Genomic DNA, 22,444 nt, shown 5'->3' with positions numbered 1-22,444 from the left:
TGGTAATCCATCCGGTCCCTCTTCAATAGCATTTAATTCTTCATTGAAATAAGAATATGGATTATGACGGTATGAAAGAATTGGTCCATCTTTACTGTCTCCGATATGTTGTTTAACAGCTTTTCCATTTTCATCAAATTTTATAGTATAATGTTCATTATATGCTTTACGTTTAGGATAATCAGCTATCGTTAATTTATAACCATTTATGACTTTAATATTACCTTGACCATCAGTAACGAAAACTTCATTTATACCATCGGGTTTTCCATTTGGACCCGTAATGTCTTCTTCGTGTGCTTCCTAATTTGGTCCATGACGTTTGGCATATGCTTGAGCTTCTGGTAATGTTAAAACGTTTCTCATTTGTTTAACATCCTTTTGAAGACCGGCAACAATGTGGACTAATTCTTTCATTCCGTCTGGAACTTTCATAGTTCTATTATATGCACCCTTTTTGTTTGTCCCTTGTTTTAATGGAACCTGTAGAAGATTTGCTATTTCTGTCATGTTTAATTATAAATAAAAAATAAAAATTAATTATAAAAAGTTAATCAAATTTAACACTTCCTTTATTTAAATCAACTATTATTTTTCCATGTTCTCCTAATTGTTGATATTGTGTGTAAAGTTCATTAATGCTCATTGGTAAATTCACTTGATAAAGCATAACGTTCAACTGTTGACGACTAAAACCACTGAAAATAAAAAGGGTGGACAGGTTTGATTTAATGTTTGTGCTTAATGCTTTGAAGTATTGAACAGCCATGAAGAATGAACACTGAATGTGTCGACATTGAGTTAATAACTGATTAAAATATGATTTCTCATTAGTTATTAGTTTTGATTTCACGGCATCATCTAGAAAAATTAGTGAATGCAAAAATTCTCTATCAAAATTTGAAATAGAAAGTGTTTCAAATAATTCATCCCGTTGTTTATCAATAATTTTATCCTCTAATCCTTGCTTCTTGATTGTATTATATAATTCTTTATACATTAAAAAGTTTTTTAAATAATCTTCTGCTTCTTCTTGTGATAAATAAATAATTGGAATTTTGATTAAATGCTTTAAAGATTCAAATGTATCATCTGAAGGTGAACCTGAACGGTTGATATAAATTAACACGTGTGAATGGGGGGAAGTGTTAGCAATAATGATAATTTGTTTTAATATCGTTAATGTTTTACCTTTATTTTGTTTACCAATTGCTGCAGTGATTGAATTTAAGTAACATTCAGAATATGGAATTTTCATTAATTTTTCCTTAGAGAGAGCATTTCTATTATCACTCAATGCTTCATTAATCATATCATCTATGTAGGTATTATATACTCCTGCTAATTCTTCATAAGGGGTGGATGAATTTAAATCCATTTAATCAAAAATAAATTTATAATTTTAAACATTTCTATTCATCAATATTTCATCATATGAACTTCTATACTGTGGTGGTGTACCTGTTGGATGATATTTCAAACCTTCATCCGGTGTCCATGTCCAATATGTAGTCCTAGTAAACCAAACCTGAGGAGGATTTGTCACCTTTGAACAGTAAGTGTCATTTTCACCCTGAATGATTGGATAAGCTTTCACTTGTACTGTAACTTGTGAATTGAAAGTTTCTAATCCATCAAAGAATATACCCGCTCCATCACGTTGAACTGGAATAGTGCATAAGAATGAAGTTTGGTCTTTCCATGTTCTAGCTAATGGCGTGCCATTATCATCATTCAGTGGTCTAGTTAATGAGTCCTCGTATTCTTCCGTGCATTCATTCACTCCATCTAAATCAGAAGCTTGAAGCATACGTGTAAAGAATATATCACCCACTGTGGTCATCGCTTGATCGGGGAAGTTTCTGGAATCTATAGTGACCTGAAGACCTCGAAGCATTGGATTTTCTAAAACCGTTCTTTGCATTGCATTCTTCGGAAATGTTAACACAACATCTGTAACATTATGAAGAGCGTATGAGAAATCTGAGCTAATACCTTCAGGAGTGATGCAACCTCCATTTAGTGAACGAACATCAATATGTTGAGCTGGAATCATGAATGGATCTTCCTTACTGAATAAACGTGGTATTGCTTTAACTGATTCTTCAATTAAACCATATCCTGGTGTAATGCATTTATCCTCTAAAACTTCCATCTTTGTGCATGAAATAATAACGTCCTCAACTGTTGCGTCAGCAGATGTAGCGGCTAAGCTTGTAATTAATTTGGTAGGAAGTCCGATTTGTTGGAATTTGCGATCATATTTATAAACATGATTCATAATCTTTTCATAATTTTCATCAGTTATCTTTTCATAAACGTAATTTTGTAAATCAGCAACTCTTAACGGGTCAACCTGACAAAATACTAAAGTATCCCTGAAAACATAATATTTAAGAATGATATCACCAAATGATTTAGGATAATCATCGAACGCCTGAAATGCTAACAAATCATTTACCGGAATAATCATATCAAAAGTGACATCAACTTCTTCATTTGCTCTCTTGAAAACTTCTGAAGGGTCAATATATTTACCACATACTGAGTTATCATATTTTTGAACATTATTATATAACGAATGAACAAACTTTTTAACTTTCCTTTCTGATTTTGGTTTATATGTTGCAAATGCGAAAGATTCACGGGCGCAATCCATCTGAAGATAACCGGCATCACCTCTTTCGGTTTCTACTTCTAATTGTTTAAAGCTTTGATTTGATGATTTGTAACCAACGAATAAACGCATGCATTTAAAAACGGCATCACATGTGAAAGCTTTATTTGAAACTAGAGTTGCTTTAACTTTGCGTTTAATATATGTGTCACCTAATTGGTTCACATCATGAGCCGGATTTGTAATTCTTAAATGAGTTTGTTTATCATCAAAATATGGAGCATCAGAGTCATAGCATGAACTTTCAAGTTCTCTATAATATCTTCTACCGTCATTCTTTGCGAATATTTCATTTATCTTTTCGAATGAATGAAATACATTTCCATTAATCGGTTTAGTGTTTGGCACCAAATAGTTAGTCGTCATTTATTATGAAATAAAAAATCAAAATTAAAAGATGAAAATGAATTTTTAATTTTAATGAAATAATCAACTATGGCTGCAGGTATATTTAAGAAACTGTGGGATAAAGTAAAAAGAGGAGCGCATAAAGTTTGGGAAACAATGAAGAAAGGAGCAAATTGGATATTTAAGAATAAAGAAGCAATTAGTGACGTTGCTGAATCAATAACACCAAAAGCCGCCCCAATAAGAGAAATATTAAATAAAGGAGAAAAAGTTTATCAAAGACTTCAACCGATACTAAGATAAAAATAATATTTATTTATTTTTCCACTATCTACCTCCTATTTTATTAAGTATTCCTTCAGCTATTCCACCAATTGCGTTACCTGCTTGTGCTCCCATCGCCGGATTACCTGCTTTAGTACCTAATACTCCACCTATGATAGTTCCTGCCGTTTTCGCTACTGGTGCCAAAAAGTTTGCAATGGGTTTAATAATCTTTTGATGAACCCAACCCGCAGCTTTCTTAATTCCTTCCCATAATTTTTTAAAGAATCCTGCAGCCATTTCTGATTTAATATTAATTAAAAAATATATTTCATCACTTATATTCTAATTTTTATTTAATGATAAATGAAACCAATTTTAAAAATAAATGAAAGTGAAAATGTTCAACAAAAAATAAACGTTGTTAAACCAATTACTGAAATAAAAATTTTTTCATCTGTTGAAGAATTTAATGACTATTATGCTAATAATAAAAAATTATTTGAAGAATTGACAACGTGTAAATTGAATAAAATGTTTAAAGTTGATGGATTCAAAATTTCAAAAATAAAAGGAGTGGTTAGTTTGAAATCTATTCCTCAATCAAGAATCACCTCATTAATGAAAATAGATGATTTAACAAAAAGAATAGAAATTATTGAAGAGCGAATAAATCAAATTATTGATTTCATAAATCATGACTCGTTGAGCCCGGGTCCTTAAAGCCCATCAAATATTTCATTATTAAATGCAACTTCTGCTAGTTTATTTGGATGATATGTAAATTCATGAAATTCTTTGGCCTCGGTTTTGATCATTAATTTACAAAGAACTTTTGTGGTTGGAATTCGTTTGAACCATTTATTAGTTATATTCGTTATATATTCAATATCTGGAATTAATTTATTATCAAATGCAAAAGCAATGGGTTTAATATTATGTTTACCTTTATAATATAAACATCTACTTGTTTAACATTTTCAAGAATTGGTGAAAGAGCATCCATTAATTGATTGACGGTTACGAATCTTGATCCACTCATTTCTTACGAAATAAAAAATAAATTATTCAAAATGTATGACTTCATTGATTCCATTCAGTTATTCAACAATTTTTTTAATCCCACTATGTATGGGTTGAGTGTAAACGTAAGAATAAAAACCGTAAGAATCATATATTTTTTAATTCATATGTTAAAAAAAATGATACAAAATCGTTCAATATTGTATGAATTCTTACGGTTACAAAAAAAGTCACTAAACCCTTCATCATATACTACTGACCTAAGAATTACATCGTTCGGAATTTTAAATATATAAATCATCTAGTTACTGTATTTATTATTGATATCATGAGCAATTTCTTCGGAATTTTGACTTTTAATATTTATGCCAGATAAAAAGTTTTACAAATATGCATTAAAATTGTTCTATATGTAGCTTGAATAAATTATAAAGCATTTAACCATTAAATTGATACTATTTTGCAATTTGACAGATACTGAATTTGATAAAATCAAAACTATTAAATGAATTTTACTTAGGAATTATACTTGATATTTTTTTGCTTTTTTTTAGTTTAATAAATTTGAAAAGTACTCTAAAAAAGAACACTTCCTTGTGGTTCGATATACTTGTTATAATTATTGCATTTAAAAATTTCGTGTTGAAACGGCTTATTTCAAATTACTGAAATTTTTTGTCATTCAATTAATTGTAAATAATGCTCGGATTCTTCTTCGCCATTTATGTTCGATCAGAAATGGCGCTTGACTATGTTTCCCAGACATATATGGTGACCAACTAGGTTATGCAGATATACAATATACCTTCAATGGTAAACCAATACCAATAACATACGTATTCACTGGTATTAAGGTACAAATCCGAGTGGATAATCAAATATATAAGCCAGTTAATAAATCTACTGAACTAAATGGACCATTAGCTTTTCATATGGAAATTGATAGCCTAACTGGAAATGACGGATATTTGCTATTCATAATCCAAAATAAGAACACTACGCATCCCAAGACATTTTCTCTTGGTGCATGCATGAACATTGGTTTTCTTGATAATTTGTATGATAATACCATAACACCTTTTGATAGCAAACCTGAATCGGGAACAATATCTCCAGGAATATACAATTATTATATCGATTCTAATTTAGAGCCATATCGACAATTAGCCGAATCGAATGGTCATAAAGATTATATGAAAATGGTTTTTGATCATTTACCTTGGTCAAAAAGCTTCACAGATAAGAGATACATAAAACCAGATAGATTTTGGTACGGAAATTATAGAGATGGATACAATGACTTTTTCCAACAGATGCCAGATGACAAAAAAATTCAAGTAAAAGATAGCAAAACAGTTGATGTAGGCACTGGTTTTTCATGTAACAATATTGAGATACCAGCCGACGGAACAAAAATCCTTGCCACACACATTTATGCGATCATGGAGAAACCGCTTGACATCATGGCAGAAAAACAACTTGTTACTCATAAAGTCGGTGAAAAAATTAATATTACAGTATGGATGAGACTTACAGATAATTCAAAGAGGTATGACTTTGGATGTATTAATACAAATGATGAAAATGACAAAGTATATTTAACAAATAAGCAAATTAATTGGAGAAACGATCGTGCTACGCTCTCACTGCCTCAAAAGAGTGAAGCAGGAGATTATTATTATAAATGCTATATTCAAGAGCATGACAAACCTGACACTAGATCAAACGAAATTACAGTCCATGCTACAGTTTCACAGCCTCCAGATCTTGTTTTTAATTCAGAAGGCAATCCTCAACAAGACGCAACATTTAATCAAACCGATAATATAAATCTGAAATATACTCTTACAGCATATGGCAATGTAACAGTATATGCAGATTGTTATAAGAAAAATGCTGAATATAAGATTGATTCTGTTTCGAAATTTATTCAAACACAATCAACTAATAGAATCTCTATTAAAGATACAATATCTTTCCCAGTTTCTAAAATCCAATCATCTGGACAGTATACTCTTCGAGTCTATGCCAAAAACAGTATGGAGAATCCCTCGGCGATATACAGTTACAACTTCATTATGGATTGGACTACATATGTCTCCAATATTGAAATTTCTCCAACAAAACTTGCCCCAGGTGAATCATTTACAATCACTGGTCAGTTCAAAGATCAAGATCAAGCTCAAAAGATTACATTCTATACAACAGTTGGACAGCAATTCCATTCAGATGAATATACTCAAACAGGAAGTTCTCAAACCTTTACAATCAATGCTAAAGTACCAGAAAACTTCAACACAGAAGGTAATCAGCAGTTTGAGTTAAATGCAAAAGATAGGGCAGATAATTATGTCTACAGAGGTCATTATAACTTATCAATCAATAAGAAACCAGTTCTCACTCTCAAACCATTAAAGCTCTCATCAACTGAAGTAACAGAATACTCAAGTGACGAATTGCTCCAATTAAATGTAACAGTTAGTGATTTCGGACAAGGTAAGATCAACTCCTATATTCCTGGTACATCCGTCTCAGGATACATTGGATACAATCCAACAGCAGGTTCAACACAAGCAATTACTCTTGCAGTAAATCTTAACGATGTTCCATATAGAGCAGCAGCTTACACAATATTTGTTAAGGCTCAAGATGATTATGGATTGCCTTCTAATGAAGAAACGCACCAATTTATAATTCGCAATAAACCAAATATTGTCAGGATTGAAAACTTCCCAGAACGTGTTAAACCAAAAGACGATATTCAATTCAAAGTAGTCTTCACTGATAAAGATGCAGAGAAGGAATTATTCTTAATGGCACAAATTGATGGTCAAAGAATTCAAAGAATCAGTTCCGAAGAGATTAAAGCTCCAGGACCAGGCGTTGAATCTACTGCCAACATTAACTATTACCAAAAACTCTCATCAGGAACACACACAATTGTTTTCTTCCTTTCATCAAGCCAAAATCAAGATTCAGGATTATCTCCATCTGCAAATTCAAACAATATCACAAAGACACTCCATGTTTCAAAGGCACCAGAATTCAAGATCCTAAACACAGGTGCAATTTATGCTGGAGCTGGCGAGAGAATAGAGATCAAGCTCAGTATTAATGATGATGGCCAAGGTAAGATCGGATATGATCTTGATGGAAGAACAGATTTCGATACAGCTGGTTTGAAGACAACTTATACCTCAAACAAAGACTGGACTTTAGTACCTGAAAACTTCTTTACAGTCCCACAATGGTGTGAATATAATAACGGCAATCCTCACGTTATTAACATCAATGTCAAAGATTCATATGATATGCCAGCAGAACAGAACCCACAAAAATTGAGTTTCAGAGTAATTAATACACCAAATCTTGTTGATATTAATTCGAATGTTACAAAACTCAAAAGTGATACTGCAGAATTAAGAACAGTTCGTCTCACAGCCAGATTCAAAGATTTGGATAAAGGAAAGGAACTTTATTTCTTTGTCAAAGAAGGCAAAGAAACAGAAGATCGATTCGTTCAACCAGCACATCACATGCAATCTGCAGGAGGTCCAGACTATCAAACAGTTTCATTTGATTATGAAATTCAAACAACAGTATCAAATGAGAATCTCAAGTTAGTCGCCTGGATCGATGATGATAATGATCCAGCATCAGGCCATGCTAATGGTGTATCAAACAAGCAGAGTGCTACAGTTAGCATCTCTGAATCACCAAGCATCGAATCAGCTTGCCCAACAGGTGAATTTGGTTATAATGACAAATTCAATATTAACTATGTTGTTAGAGATGATGGATCCGGTGGTGTTAGATTCTGGTTGGATGACGAGAAGATTGGAGAAGATATTCCATACTCAACAGATGCCACAACCAAATTATCCAAATCTTATAATTATGAGATACAAATTACAAAGCATATGACATTAGGTGAACATAATATTTCATACTATCCAGTTGATTCCTTCGGCAATGAAGCACCTCTTTCCAAGAGAAAGATTTGCCCATTCATCTATAAGTCTAAGCCAAAGCTGAAAAATGTTATGTTGAATGCCACACAAATTGATGATGATGAAATCGTCATTGTCAATGGTACATTGGAAGACTATGATAATTCAAAGAAACTTTACATTTATCAGCAAATCGATACTCAAACACCAATCCTTATTGGTGAGGCTATTTCGAATTCTGGAGAACAATTTTTCCAATTCCCATTACAAAATCTCGTTTCCCAGCCATCTGGACATAAGACCATTTATATCTTTGCTGCAGACCAAAATACTTCAACTACATTTGAGGGTAATTCGAAGTCAGATCCTGTAGGCATTCCACTTACATTTGTAAATGATCCAATGTTCACTGTTGAAGTTCCAAACGGACACATCTACCCAACTGATGAAGAATTCCCAATAATTGTTAACATTACAACAGATCTACCATGCACTCTAACAATTAAAAACTATTATGACGAATATACCTATAACTTCACGAAACCAACAGTACACAAGCAAAATATCTCAATTAAAGCTTCGTATACTAATTATTTTGTATTCACCCTCACAGGACCAAACTTTACAAAACCATTAACACATCGTGAAACTTTTATTATCAAGACTCATCTTGAAATTAGATCAGTTAAACCTGAACACGCAGCAGCAACAAAAGAGGGAGTAACATTCACTTTTGATGTTGCCTACAGTGGATGGAGTGTTTACTCTCTGTACTACGTTGCATGTTACACATATAATAATAAGGAATATATTAATGTTCAGAAGAGGGCTGTTGATTGGTATACTAATGAGTATGATGTCACATTCCCAATTGATATTGGTACAGAAAAGGAAGTCACCGTCACATTATGGGTTTAGTATGGAAGTAATTTATCATATCCTCCAGAAAGATTTTATAGATCTATAAATAACGTTACTGCAACAGTTATCTTAACAGAACCTCCGAAAATTGATGTTGACTTCCCAGAAAGTTACTATTTTGCATCAGATGCTGAAATAAGGGTTCGTGTTAAAGCAGAAGATGAAGACACATTCAATGTTTCAGTTCTTGTTAATGATATTATTGTATCTGGACCTCAAACATACAAGAAGAAGCTTGATGTATATATTCCATTTACAACTGGAACTAAATCATATTACTCACCAAATACATACGGTTACAGTAAGATGAAAGTTGTTGTAACTGATAAGCATGGTATTTCCTCTGAGAGAGAGAAGAAGTTTATGACTTTGAACTCTCCTTACATCACTGGTCTCGAATTGGATAAGAATCTTTTCATTGATGGTGAAAAGATTAAAGGCAATGTCACATTCAATGACAGAGATCATGATAAGCTGCTCTTCCTCTTCTACAAGGTTGGTCCAACAATCATACCAATTGATCTTGAGATCAAATCAGATGGCTCAAATGGACAATTCAAAGAGTTCGAATTTTACCCACAATTAAACTTCGTTTCAAACGCAGTCGTTGCTGAATTCTTCCTTGCTTCAATGGCGAAATTGGATGATTATGTAAATGAAGACGGATCATTCACAGAACCTTTGATGTTCTCTAAAACTGTTAAGAAGCCATTAAAGAAGACATTTAAGCCTTCATTCACTTTGGACGATCTTCCAAAGTTTTATTACGAGCCAGATGAAGATATTATAGTGTCTGGAACGATCGCAGCAGATGGATATGCCACGATTTATTTGATGATGTACAATCTCATGACATGGGAAGCTGATGAGGTTGATAAAATCACCTTTGATGGTTGCACTCAGGAGCCAAAGAAGTTCACTGGAGAAAGATTCGAAGTTCACTTGAAATACGATAGAAATGCATATGGATTCTATGTTATATGCGAAGATGGAAATGGTTACCAGGATGATTACATGCCAGCATTTGCAATTTTGATAAGGAGTCCAATCTCAATTACCAATGTTGTTCCAAAGAAGGTAACATATTTCAACAAGGATACATTTGATGCAACATTAACATGTAAACAAAATGATGAAGGAAGAACCTTATATGTCTATTACAGAATTAATGACGGTGAAATTCTGTTATTCAGACCAGACTACGATACATCGAAGACAAGAACTATTTCAATTGATATCAGTTGTAAAATACCTTACAGTGCCGTTGGAGACACAAAGATTGAACTTGCTATCTCAGATAAGTTCACATATTCTTGGGGTACAGGATACACAATTGGTGTTCCACCAGAATTCTCCACGATATTCACAACATCATTCAGAGTCAGTCCTCCACCAGTTTTCACTGCAACATTAACAAATGATTATCTCTACAAGCGTGGAGATGAAGCAATCTTCTCTATTTACATTGTTGATGATGAGACTGTCACACTCAAGTACATCTTCGATGGTCTTACAATTGATTCTGAAGAAATTGCATTATATGGTTCACAATTCGAAAACAAGAGATCTCTTACAATTCCAAGCACTGCAACTTATGGATCACACAGAATCAAAGTTGTCGTTGAAGATAACTTCGGATTCTCAATGTCATCTACCGATGAAATTATTCTTGTTGTCAACAAGCCAACTCTTAATTCCATTGAGTTCTCAAAGCCATACGGTATCAAAGGATCACCAATCACATTGAGCGGTGCTTTCTATGATATTGATGCTGATAAGCAAATCTACATCTACGTACAATTTGGTGACAAGAAACCAGCTAAATATTCTACCAAGATTACATCAAATGGAAAGGGCGACCAGACATTCAGCTTCGGTTTGGATATCAATGATGAAATTCCATATGGAATGAATGATGTCAAGGTATGGATCTCATCTTCTTATGAAGTCGACAAAGAGAACCACGCATACTACTCATCATATCCTAAGTTTGCCAAGTTGTCAGTCACATTCCAGCCAACAATGACTGTTAAAATACCATCAAAGACTGTCTACCAGGACGGAGAAAAGATCACAATCGCTGGTGAAGTCAATTCATACACTGATGTCAACCTCAAGTACTCCATTGATACAACTAAACTCACTGAAGTATCATCAGTCAAGATGGACAGTACTCCACAACAATTCAGATTCTCCATCACAATTCCAGAAGGATTCAAGCAAGGCACATACACATTTGGTGTGTATGCAGTTGATTCCCATGGATTGGAGACAGAATAGACAACATTCAAGTTCAGCATCCAGAACCCACCAAAGATCATCGGAGCTAATGTTGTCAATGAAATTGTCAAACAAGGTGAAGTTCTCCATTTCAGAGCTACAGTTCGCGATTTAGATTCAGGTGACGACCTCAAGATCTTCCACGCAATCGATACTGCAGATCCAACAGTCCTTATGACACTCCGCTCTAACGGTAAGGATATGTCTTACACATTCTCAATCAACATCGCTAAGGATTTGGCTATCGGTGAACATACAATTTCCCTTTACCTTGAAGACCCAGAGAAATTGAAGTCAACACCAGTTGTTCTCGGATTCACAGTCAAAACAACAGTTGACAACCATCCAAGCGGTGGAAACGAGACAACTGACAGCGCCAAGGATGCCTCTGCTAATACAAAGACAGCAGGAGTTGGAAACTGGCTCTACATCGCAATCGGAATTGCCGGATTCGTATTGCTTGTCCTCATTGTCTTGCTCACTGTCTTATTGATAAAGAAGAGACACCCATCTGCAGCAAGAGAAGATAGTCCAAGCTCAGGCAGTGATTTGGAAGAAAGAGAAACACAAATCAGTCAAAACACAGCATCTACAGTTAACATGGATGAAGTCGCAACGCATGATAATCCATTATTCAACTCACGCGAAATTACCCACGATAATGATCCATTCTCAGATGAATTTGAGGAACAAGATGAAATGTAAATTCGTCTGATTTAAAATACATAGTAAAAACGGGTTTATATTTTTTTATATAAAATGCAAAATCGTTTGCAAGCATTCAAATTTTCAGAACTTTTAACGTTCTTGAAAATTAGAATTTGCAAACGATTAAAGAAATTATTTGCAATTTGGCCGTAGGCAAGCTCCGTCCAAATTGCAAATAATTTTTTAAATTGTTTTTTCAAATTTAATCCAAACATTGGAGTTCTTCTCCTTATAACCAAAACAAAAATATGGCAATGTGTAAAGGATTGTGTATTTCAACAATCAATTTCAAGATTTATTATGAGCAATCAATTTGATTCTGCATGTATTGATACTGCTTCGGGGAGTCTGTTTCAATGATATATGAAAGATTACATTATAATTAGTTCCATCGACTGATTTCAGATCTTCATGGTTTTACAGGCATAATCTGTAAGTTTTTAAACTTTATTAATGCAGAATCCATATTGTTTGATAAAATAATGAGTAATTTTGGTGGTATTTCATCATTTTAAAAGGCCATATTTGAATCTTATTTTATATTTCAGATAAAATATCAAAATAATGATTTAGAATGCTGATTTGAGTTAAAATGTAAAGAATAGTAATGTAATAATTATTGAAGAAACAAACAATTGTAGTTGAATAAAAAAATCACAAAATACATGATAAAATGATACTTAATCGGTCATGCTTACTATCATCCGATTAAATATGGTCATAATATGTACAAATAAATAAAAATAATCTTGTCATAAAAATTAAAATTGGACATTTGGAGGCAATTTCTCAACAAGTGCTAGGAGATCAATCTTCTTATCGAACACTTGTGATTTCGGCTTGTTCGCTGCGCAAAGTTTCTTTGGCAAGGAAATTGGCGAATCGTACTCAGCCGAAGACCTCTGTCTCTTCTGGATCTTGCTTCTGAAAATTGCCCTCATATCTTTGTTCTCAAGTGTTCTGGAAAGTAATTTGTAAGCAATCGTGGCAGAATCGGAATTTTCATTGTGGAGCTTAACGAGGAGTCCCTTTGTATCAATGCTGATGTTCTCTAACTGATTGCGGACTATTTGGTCAATGGATTCTGATTCAAGGCATTCCAAGAAATCTTTAACGATATTGTAGTCAGTTATTGAGAACCATTGATGCTCCTTGATCTGTTCTAGGGATATCCTGGCATTCTGGTTCTTGTTAAGCATCTTTGTAAGTAAATCTTTCAATTGTGGGGAAACATTAGCATTAAATGTAACATTTTCTTTGAGAATCTTATGGAAGAGCTCCTTCTGGTTGCTGGCATCAAAAGGAAGCTTGCCATTGACCATGGCATAAAGGACTACGCCCAATGACCAGATGTCAGACTTCGTTGAGTATGGATGACCTTGGATAATTTCGGGAGCTAAGTATGATGGAGAGCCACAAATGGTATGGAACTCTGGTTGGTTCTCAAAATCTTTGGAGATTCCAAAATCTGTGAGCCGAATGTTGTAAAAGCTATCAAAAAGAATATTCTCAAGCTTGATATCTCTATGAGCTATTTTCTTAACGTTATGTAAGTATTCGACAGCAATTAATAATTGAATAAAGTATCTGCGAGCGAGTTGTTCGATTATTGGACCGTTTTTGTTGATGTGCTGAAGTAAAGTACCATTTTCACTGTATTCTATGATTAAATAGTAATTTGAATCATCCTCGTAATATCCAAACATTTGTGAGATCAAAGGATGAAGTAATTTCATGTGTAGATGTAATTCTCGTTGTATACGAGTGATGTCATCCGGTGATTGGAACTTCGTTTTGTTGAGAACTTTAATAGCAACGCGATTTCCAGATTGCGAATGAATTCCTATATGTACAGTACTGAAGAGGCTCTTACTGATTTCTTCTCGGATTTCAAAATCACCTATGGTAGAGGGAATGTTAGTCATATAATTGTGAGAAAAAAAATTGTGATAATTACAAAACCTCTTTTCTATAAGAAAAGATTATGATCATCAAATTGGTAGATTATGGATATATAAGAAAATAGCCATTGTTTATATATTTCAGTGTGTATTCAAAACTTCTTTTCTATTTAACTAAGAAAAAATTGGATATTCAGCATCAGTATACTATAACTAAGAATATATCGATGGATGTGATTAAATTGAATAAAAAATTAGAATGAAAATTTATTATCAGAATCATAAATAGATAACAAAAATAAATTAAATAAATATGGCCAAGGATCATTCAAATTCAAGTCAGCTTTGAATTTTTTTGAAAACAGTGGACGGATAAATAATAAATTGAAAATGTATTAGGAGATAATTGTATACTATTTTAAAAAAATGATCGATTTGAAAAAAATGGAGAAAATGCGTTAATTCGATTTTATTGTATTTTGATTATCATATGAATGGTAAATGCAAATGATTAAAAAAGAGGTTTAACATTTGGGGGCGTTAAATTTGCATTTGTGTATGCTGCTTTAAGTGTGTTTTTCGAAATTGATCTAAATTCACACTTCATTTCATCCTCGTATGGAACGAACAGAGAATGTTCGACACTGATAACATAAACGATAACATAAACGATAACATTAACGATGAATTAACGAACAGAACATTCGCTGTTCGTTAATGTTATCGTTATGACCCAAAAAATAAATTTAGGTGAAGAGGTGAGATCTCACCTGTTTTTTCACCTCTTTTTTCACAAGCGTTTTACATGAATTGTACGATGTATATTTGAAATCCTAAATAATTTCGTAGCTTCCATTTCTTCGCTGAGGATATCAAAAGTTTTAACAATGCCGAAAGTTTCTTTATACTTCTTCTTGACGTCAGACAGAAGGAAATCATCGGCTATGGGATAGTTTTTATTAAGAAATGTCAACATATCCATTTTATCTTCTGCTGGCTTTTCTGCTTCTTTCTTTAAGTCTGCATAGTCGTTTCGCATTCTTTCTATCTCTTTGACTGAGTAGTTATATTTCCTCATTGCTGCTTTACATTTAGAACATTGCGGATTCATTTTTGCGTTATACATTGAAACATTACCAGCTAGAACAACTAAGGCGTCAATGGTTTTCTTTAACTCAAAAGCTGCTGGTTTTATCAGTTCGTTCCATACTTTGCCTCTTCTATCTTCATCTCTTATCTGCCATACACATTTTGCAACTAATGTAACAAAGTTATCGTATGTCTTAAATTCTTCGGATTTGTAAAGGTCAGAAATATTTTTATAAACCATGTCGCAATCTTTGTCCATAACTTTATGGTTGCAATGATATCCTAGGAATTCATAGTTTACCTTTCGTATGAACTTCTTTATTTCTACTGAGTCAGTTGGTTTCACTTCTATTTCATCGAATTCATGAATAGTGAGCTTTTGTTGTTGGATTTCAGGCAATTTGGGTAAATGGTCAATAATGTCCTGCATGTCATAAAGATATTCTTCATTTTCTTCATCCTGTGCGGTACAGTCTAAATTACTTGTTAACAGTTCTTGCTTAATTTTTTGGATTTCTGTTTCAAAAGTATATGAAGAAGGAATAAAGCTTTTCATCTCTACCAACATTGACGTAGGATTCATGACTAACGAGTTTGGTGCTGTTGTGGACAGAGTCCTGCCGTTCGCAGCTTGAATTGTTGTTGTGCCGATTGTTGAAATCATATCTTTTATACAAAATAAAAAAATAAATAAAAATAAAACTAACTTTATTTTTTCTATCTTAAGGAAATTCATGAAAATTCACGAGACCCAAAGGGTCTGAGCCGCTAAGCGGTGAGGGTGAAAAAACAGGTGAAAAAAGAGGTGAGATCTCACCTCTTCACCTAAACATTATTTTTGGTGTAAATAAATGGTACCATTAATGATTTCATGACTGTTCTCATTCATGTCTGATTTACATCCAACGAAAAAGTTTAGAAGAACTTTCTTATTCTTTCTGGCATATTTTTGTCTTTCCAGTACTCCCGCTCTAATGGACCCAGATGTGTTGGCTTCGACTCTCTCAAGTTCTTAGATGGTATAACATCTTCAATGCCTCCTTCATATCTTACTTTATAAGTGTCATCGTTTGTGTTATAGCCAAGTATTTCAATAACCACTCCTCGCTTTGCTTCGTCAATGGTTTCAGCAAGTTTGCCATTACTACTTTCAACTAATTTATGTCGAGGGTAAAATGCAATGGAGTCGTCAGCAGCTTTTATAAGATATCCATTACCTTGCGAAGAGTCTACGATATAATAGTTTCTACTTAACCTTAAACGTTTCTTTGTCAACGGTTTGTCGTCAAGAACTACACGAACTTTTGTACCAGGAATGAGGGTAAATTGTGTTGAATTTCTGATATTTTGTGTTTGGCTTCGTTTCTTTTGTATATACTTTTCTTCTTGTTGTTGTGTCATTGAATTTGGTGTATGTCCTGTTGTAGAATGTGTTGAGGAATTATATACTTCGAGAAAATGTTTCATTGTTTCTTCGGTAAAGTCTCGCTCTTGATTTAAATCTCTGAGAGTCCTTATGAAGCGGTTTATGATGCCGAGTATGTTATGGTTATGGTCTTCAGTAGTGTAGTGAGTTATGTTATGCTTAATGAGAAAATCTGTGATTTCATTACTGAGGTATGCACCGTCTTGGTCTGATGTTAATGAAGTGGGATGATGTTCTGCCACGAACGTCTGCAAAACTCTTAAAACTTCATGAGTTCCTTTATTCCTCATTGGATATGCAAAAGCTTTACGAGTGTTAACATTAATGAAGATGAGGAATGGTTTATGTCCTCCTTTTCTGCTTTGAATGAGAGTGTCAAATTGGTATGCGTCAGGAGTGTTGGAGTAAATTGGTAAAAAGTAGTCGTAAGGGTTTATTTTTGTTTGATGTACAACATTTTTGTCAAAGAACCTTTTTCACTTCAGCTCTGTTAGTAAATCCCCAACTCTTTGCAGCTTCATTGAACTTCTTAAATGACCTCCATGGATGTTGTTCGAATACTTCTTTCAAGCTCATTTATGTAAAGTTAAAGATTTTATTCTAGGCTCAAGCGCGTTCAATGAACGCGGTACCATGCGAATACAGTCACAAATGGTGGCATATAATCTGCACCCGAGCCTGTTGGATTTGTTGTGAAAGTGTGTGAATGATTACCTCCCGGTTCAGTTGGTCGAAAAATCTTTTTTGCTGCATTGTTATAAGATGGAGATAAAACGTCATTGCCAGCTTCATACTCTGAGTTGTATAATGGGTGGTCTCTTAATGAGTGGCTATGGTCACCAGAAAAGTTTGTCGTTCCTGTATGAGTGTGTGGGGGTAAGTTTGCTTCTTTAATTTTCTTTGAGCCTCCTGTTTGCTTTGAAGAGTTAGCACAGTATAAGAATTTGTCTACAATCTGCTTCCACGTACCAAAACCTAAAACTGTTTCTGGATTTGTTGAATTCATTGACGTATAAATAGAACCAACAGGATATATGGTTTGAAGAATCTGGGCCTTCATTGTTAGAAGTTCATGTTTAACGTTTATAACTTTATTGCCATCTACAATATTTATATTGTTTGTTATTAAACCATTAGGAAAAGTAGGAGGATAAATTCTTTGTTCTTGTACAGTTGCACCGTTTCTTCCTGTTTTTGTTACTATTTCGATGCATGCCTTAATTTCTTTAATCTTGATTGTTTGAAATTCTTCATGTGTATGGTTCTTGTCGGCTTTCTTGTCTAACATTGTTGGTAGTGTGTATGCTTCAAAGTTTCTGACATATTGATCATTGTTCCTGCAATAGTTATCTAAATTGTTTAGTGTATCTTTTACGCTTGTACTCGGATTCTCTGAAGGTGCGCTTGAACCGAGAGTATAGTTCAATATTACATCGTCTGCTCTAATAGTAGTGAAGGATTCGTTTGTATGGTTCTTGTCGGCTTTACTGTCTAATGTAGCTTGAAGTTTATTTATATCGGGGATGTTGTGTTTATGAGATTTCAAAACTTTGTTCATTGCTTCGAGTTCAACTTTGTCAGCTTTACTTTTAATAGCATCTTCAAACGTTATTTTTGATTTAACTCTCAACGTAAATTTTGGTTCAACTAATACACCGTTAACATTGAAAGTAGAGGCATAAATTTCACCGGTATAACCAAATGCTTCTGGTGCTTTAGCTACATCATACTGTACAGTACAGCTTATGTCATAACCTTTAGCACGAATGTATTTATATCTTCTTTCATTAACATTTTTTGTCTTCGCTTCATCACTTCGTGTTAAATATCCATGGTAGTCCGTTATAATCTGTTCGTCTGAAGTTATATAATGAACGTGGTTCTTGACTTTATCACTCAGAGCTAAAAGCTCATTTTTGTCTGCTTTTTCGGCTAATTTTTCATTAACATCATTCACTTCTAATTCAACTCTTCCGCCAGAACTCTTATTATCATTAATCTTTTTCATTAATTCGGTAATTACGTCATAAAGACTATATTCTGTTTTCGGTTTTGTAAATAATGAGTCAAAATTTCTTTTCATCATTACATCGCTGACATTAATGATATCACCAATTCCTTTTTCATTTATTCTCTTCATTAATTCTGCAATAATGATGAATATATAATCTGTTAATTTATTCTCTTCATCGAGGGTTATAGAATGTTTTGAAATTGAATCATTAACTCCTCTAAATAAATCAATAACTTCAGGATACACGTTTTTAATGTCTCGAATAACCCGACCAGTATCCTGTTGTTCATGTTCTCCGTTCCCGTCGTTACGTGGTTTTATATCTCTAACCATCATCAACGCAGCCATAACCGGAGGGTTTGTTGCTATCTGTTCGAAAATCCGTCCGTTATGTACGGTATATCTAAATAATTTCTTTGTGTTTGTCAAAACGTTTGAAACAAGTCTTTTAAAACCATCGACAAAATTTCCCGTTTCACCTAATGTTCTTGCAGCATTTACAAGCTCACTCATTCCCGCTTTTGACCCCAAAAACGTCCATATTGCGTTTATTTCACTCTGTATTGTTGTCCATTCGGCAAAATTAATACCTGCATTCGCTAAGCTGAAAATGAAATTCAGTGGATCGAACTTAATTCCACCTTCTTTTTCAATTTCAACGAACTCACTAACATGAGATTTTAAGTATTCTTTCGTTAAAATCGTTTTCCCCGATGTTATGTCATTAACGAAACTATCACCGTCAAAAGTTAACGAATTCAATTTCGTCGTTGATGCTTTTATTTCATACACCGCTTTATCGATAGTTTTTGGCTCACCTTCTTTAGAAGCATATGAAACATTAATGAATGAATTATATGTATTCATGAATGAGTTAAAATCAATGATTTTCATTAATGAAGCCTTTAATGATTCATTAACTGTCGAATCCCTTAAAGTAATTAATGAACTGTCATTTATGAAAGGTACTTTGCAAACCGTCGAGTTTGGATCAAATGCTGTAGTTGGTGCAGGAATATTAATGATATAAGTCATTAAATCATTAAGTGACGTAAATAATGTTGTCGTTTTTGATTTAATTTCTTTAGCATCTGTTATATACGGTAATTTTATTTCTGTAGTTTCTGAATTAAAGATATTCGCTAAAATGTTTTGTAAACTGTTTTGAACAGCTGTGTAAACCGTTGAATCCGGAACTCTTACGATTTCACCGTCCTTAATAAAAGGCATTGCACATGGTGTAGTGCTTGGGTCAAATCTTTCGGGATTATGATTCAACATATATTCTAATGCTTCATGAACAGACTTATATACTGTTGTGTCGTTCTTCATGACAACTTCACCATTTACAATGAATGGCATAGTACATGGAGTTAAAATAGGGTCAAACTTTTCATAGTCCTTCCATGTTATGTATTTCTCGGTATTTCCATCACTGATAACAATATATTTGTCAGTAATTGTGAGAGAGTATTGACCAAAATATAAACATTTAGCTCTATCAGCTTCATACGCATAAGCGGCTATAGTCATATTTTAATGAGAATAAAATGTTGTTCTATTTACAAAGTACAGACCCGAACGAATACGGAACAGTAAAGTTACAAACTAACTTAGGACTACAGAATGAGGCACTTGCTTTCAGAATGGTTGACTTCAATACTATCGCAGCTTTTGTCATAACTGACGAAACAGATTTCATGGAGCTTGAAATAGATGGAAAGAAGCATGAAATAAGATTTCACAATAATGTAGAATATAAGATGGAAACATTAGCTGGAGTGTTAAATGCTCTCATAAATACTACAATAAACAAGGATAACAAAGAAAACTTAATGAATGTTAAACTTATTGCGGGAGTTTTGAAGTTCAATTCTGCGAAGGAGTTTAAGATACCAAGAATGAGTCATAGAGTACAACTTCTTTTGGGTGCATACCATATGACATTTCCTTTGAAAAGTGTTGACAAAACGATTGAAATGAAATCTGTTCCATACGTATGTTATGGCAATTGTTTGTACATTGAGTCTAAAATAGCTAATGTCACAGGTATTTCGGGAGTTAATAGTAAAGGTTCAGTTGAATATAAGTCTTTCTGTTATGCAGTCAATTCAATGTTCATTCCAAACGTTCCTGTCATAGCAACTCATTTAGGTAAATGGGTTCGCATTAGTCCTCATAATTTGAAAGACATGCAATTCAGACTTGTTGACTTTCAAGGAGAGCCTGTAGAACTGAAGGCACCAGTGCGAATGACTGTTGAAGTTGACTTTTTAGAAAATATTAAATGCAACGGCTTACAAGAGAACTCAGAGCTAAAAATATAAAGTATGAATGTTATATTTTAGGTCATGAACTTTGGTTGTTGCTGTTTGATGAAACAAATGAGTTAGTTATGTCGGTCAAGAGAACAGAAAAAAGTACCAAAGGCACAGAGCGCAAAGCACTATATTGTGTTAGTGAAAACTGCACCAAGTCAATAAGATTAGGTTTGCATTACGAAGATGAGTTCGATACTGTTGAAGAAGTTTTGGACAGATATTACAAATTGCTTTAATTTACTAAAACATATTTCAAACAAAGTTTATAGTCGGTAGATAGTTTTGTATATTCATTCGAATATTTATACTTAAACTCAACTCCTGGAGTTCCTGGTATTTCAATGATGCGGATGTTACCTATTTTCATGAATGGTGGCGTTTGACCACAGCATTCGATTTCAGGGTCGAGATAGTCAATGACACATTGTTTCCCTGTTATTCGTGAGATAACATTTTCAAGGTCCTCCTTTGTTAGAATTATTTGGTTCTTGCTTATAAGATTTGTCAAAAGCTTCTTATCGTCTTTGAGTAAAATTGTTTGGTATAACTGAAGAAGGTAATGGTCTACGTTATCTGAAGGATTTGTTTGAACATTTGTGTAAGGGTTGTCGTTGGCTTCTCTTGAAAGAATTTGGTCCAGTGGTGGATACTCTAACTTAACGTCTGATGTAGCGTTAGCGTTTGAAGCTGAGTTTAAATTCACGGATTTCAGCTCTGGTTCTGGTTCTTTCAAACACTCTGAACTATAGTTCTTTATGACAATATTGTTTGTCGTTCGTGAGTCAACATTTGATGTTGGTTCAATTGGAACATTAACGGCACCAGCTAAGATGGATTTGCTTCTCATTTCATATAGAATAAAAACCTTTTATATGTATGAAATGAACAATATACTCGACAAGGGTTTGAATGTAAAGCTAACGAATGAAAATATTGTTGAATTCACTGAGACAGGTGCTGTGTATAAAGATGTAGAACTACTGAACAAAAGAGCTAAGGGAAGAAGCAGGAACATGAACAAAGGGTGGAAGCCTATAAAAATTTATGTCAATGATGGCTCAGGAGGTTCAAACATAAAGTATGCAGAAAGTTATAGAGTTTATGCTCTCAAAGGTGAAAAGCCTTCATTTAAGAACAGCTATTCTAACGCATATCCTCAAAAGCTAACGGATGGGGAAGTGGATGATATGAATGACAGCAAAAATATTAACAGAAATGGCGACAGAGATGCATGGAATTTGTTTACCATCAGTCAATTGAAGGTTAAACTTTAAAACAATGTTGGTTTCCCATGGAATATTTTTGACTTTAATGGTATTAGTCATGATATGAATCTCAAGGTATGAACGAGGAGAGATGAGAGACTTATATGCTTCCCAAATTTCTTCAAAAGGTAATGTTATACCTGACTGTTTCCAAATGAGTTCAATATCATAACGTGAGAAACCTTGAAAGATAACGAAGTCAGTTATGAGACGTTTTATGTTTAAAGCTAAAAACCTCCATGTTTGCATAAGTATTG

General features: G+C 33.7%; 13 protein-coding genes across 13 annotated transcripts, besides 2 other annotated features; 5 read left to right on the top strand and 8 right to left on the bottom strand.

Moving 5' to 3' along the window:
- Positions 1–1,978: part of a mobile genetic element that runs on past the window's edge.
- Positions 304–510, bottom strand: TVAGG3_0780530 (uncharacterized protein; the record flags this gene model as incomplete). Its single annotated transcript, XM_051246297.1, has 1 exon — positions 304–510. The coding sequence occupies one exon, from the start codon at positions 508–510 to the stop codon at positions 304–306; it is 207 nt and encodes a 68-aa protein (XP_051081772.1).
- Positions 1,979–2,409: 431 nt separating the features above from the next.
- On the bottom strand, positions 2,410–3,043 carry TVAGG3_0780510 (uncharacterized protein; the record flags this gene model as incomplete). Its single annotated transcript, XM_051246296.1, has 1 exon — positions 2,410–3,043. A coding segment is annotated over one exon (634 nt), but the record flags the coding sequence as incomplete, so codon positions are not given.
- A 69-nt stretch (positions 3,044–3,112) lies between these two features.
- Positions 3,113–3,328, top strand: TVAGG3_0780500 (uncharacterized protein; the record flags this gene model as incomplete). Its single annotated transcript, XM_051246295.1, has 1 exon — positions 3,113–3,328. One exon carries the CDS (start codon positions 3,113–3,115, stop codon positions 3,326–3,328), a length of 216 nt encoding a protein of 71 aa, XP_051081770.1.
- Positions 3,329–3,352: 24 nt separating this feature from the next.
- On the bottom strand, positions 3,353–3,589 carry TVAGG3_0780490 (N-acetylmuramoyl-l-alanine amidase family; the record flags this gene model as incomplete). Its single annotated transcript, XM_051246294.1, has 1 exon — positions 3,353–3,589. One exon carries the CDS (start codon positions 3,587–3,589, stop codon positions 3,353–3,355), a length of 237 nt encoding a protein of 78 aa, XP_051081769.1.
- A 1,655-nt stretch (positions 3,590–5,244) lies between these two features.
- On the top strand, positions 5,245–9,180 carry TVAGG3_0780480 (uncharacterized protein; the record flags this gene model as incomplete). Its single annotated transcript, XM_001308447.1, has 1 exon — positions 5,245–9,180. The coding sequence occupies one exon, from the start codon at positions 5,245–5,247 to the stop codon at positions 9,178–9,180; it is 3,936 nt and encodes a 1,311-aa protein (XP_001308448.1).
- A 309-nt stretch (positions 9,181–9,489) lies between these two features.
- TVAGG3_0780470 (uncharacterized protein) lies at positions 9,490–11,463 on the top strand (the record flags this gene model as incomplete). Its single annotated transcript, XM_001308446.1, has 1 exon — positions 9,490–11,463. The coding sequence occupies one exon, from the start codon at positions 9,490–9,492 to the stop codon at positions 11,461–11,463; it is 1,974 nt and encodes a 657-aa protein (XP_001308447.1).
- Positions 11,464–11,637: 174 nt separating this feature from the next.
- Positions 11,638–12,168, top strand: TVAGG3_0780460 (uncharacterized protein; the record flags this gene model as incomplete). Its single annotated transcript, XM_001308445.1, has 1 exon — positions 11,638–12,168. One exon carries the CDS (start codon positions 11,638–11,640, stop codon positions 12,166–12,168), a length of 531 nt encoding a protein of 176 aa, XP_001308446.1.
- A 196-nt stretch (positions 12,169–12,364) lies between these two features.
- On the bottom strand, positions 12,365–14,097 carry TVAGG3_0780450 (protein serine/threonine kinase protein; the record flags this gene model as incomplete). The annotated part of the gene is made up of 1 exon (XM_001308444.1): positions 12,933–14,096. The coding sequence occupies one exon, from the start codon at positions 14,094–14,096 to the stop codon at positions 12,933–12,935; it is 1,164 nt and encodes a 387-aa protein (XP_001308445.1).
- A 765-nt stretch (positions 14,098–14,862) lies between these two features.
- On the bottom strand, positions 14,863–15,825 carry TVAGG3_0780440 (organellar and viral DNA polymerase type B; the record flags this gene model as incomplete). Its single annotated transcript, XM_001308443.1, has 1 exon — positions 14,863–15,825. One exon carries the CDS (start codon positions 15,823–15,825, stop codon positions 14,863–14,865), a length of 963 nt encoding a protein of 320 aa, XP_001308444.1.
- Positions 14,866–22,444: part of a mobile genetic element that runs on past the window's edge.
- TVAGG3_0780430 (integrase core domain containing protein family) lies at positions 16,077–16,877 on the bottom strand (the record flags this gene model as incomplete). The annotated part of the gene is made up of 1 exon (XM_051246293.1): positions 16,077–16,877. One exon carries the CDS (start codon positions 16,875–16,877, stop codon positions 16,077–16,079), a length of 801 nt encoding a protein of 266 aa, XP_051081768.1.
- Positions 17,204–20,134, bottom strand: TVAGG3_0780420 (phage tail repeat-like family; the record flags this gene model as incomplete). Its single annotated transcript, XM_051246292.1, has 1 exon — positions 17,204–20,134. The coding sequence occupies one exon, from the start codon at positions 20,132–20,134 to the stop codon at positions 17,204–17,206; it is 2,931 nt and encodes a 976-aa protein (XP_051081767.1).
- Positions 20,152–20,928, top strand: TVAGG3_0780410 (uncharacterized protein; the record flags this gene model as incomplete). Its single annotated transcript, XM_051246291.1, has 1 exon — positions 20,152–20,928. The coding sequence occupies one exon, from the start codon at positions 20,152–20,154 to the stop codon at positions 20,926–20,928; it is 777 nt and encodes a 258-aa protein (XP_051081766.1).
- Positions 21,155–21,769, bottom strand: TVAGG3_0780400 (uncharacterized protein; the record flags this gene model as incomplete). The annotated part of the gene is made up of 1 exon (XM_051246290.1): positions 21,155–21,769. The coding sequence occupies one exon, from the start codon at positions 21,767–21,769 to the stop codon at positions 21,155–21,157; it is 615 nt and encodes a 204-aa protein (XP_051081765.1).

The sequence above is a fragment of the Trichomonas vaginalis genome, chromosome VI (genome assembly GCF_026262505.1).
Source record: "Trichomonas vaginalis G3 chromosome VI, whole genome shotgun sequence".
Classification (NCBI taxonomy): domain Eukaryota; phylum Parabasalia; order Trichomonadida; family Trichomonadidae; genus Trichomonas; species Trichomonas vaginalis.
The sequence above is the reverse complement of the archived record's forward strand: the minus strand, read 5'-3'. Positions and strand labels throughout refer to the sequence as shown.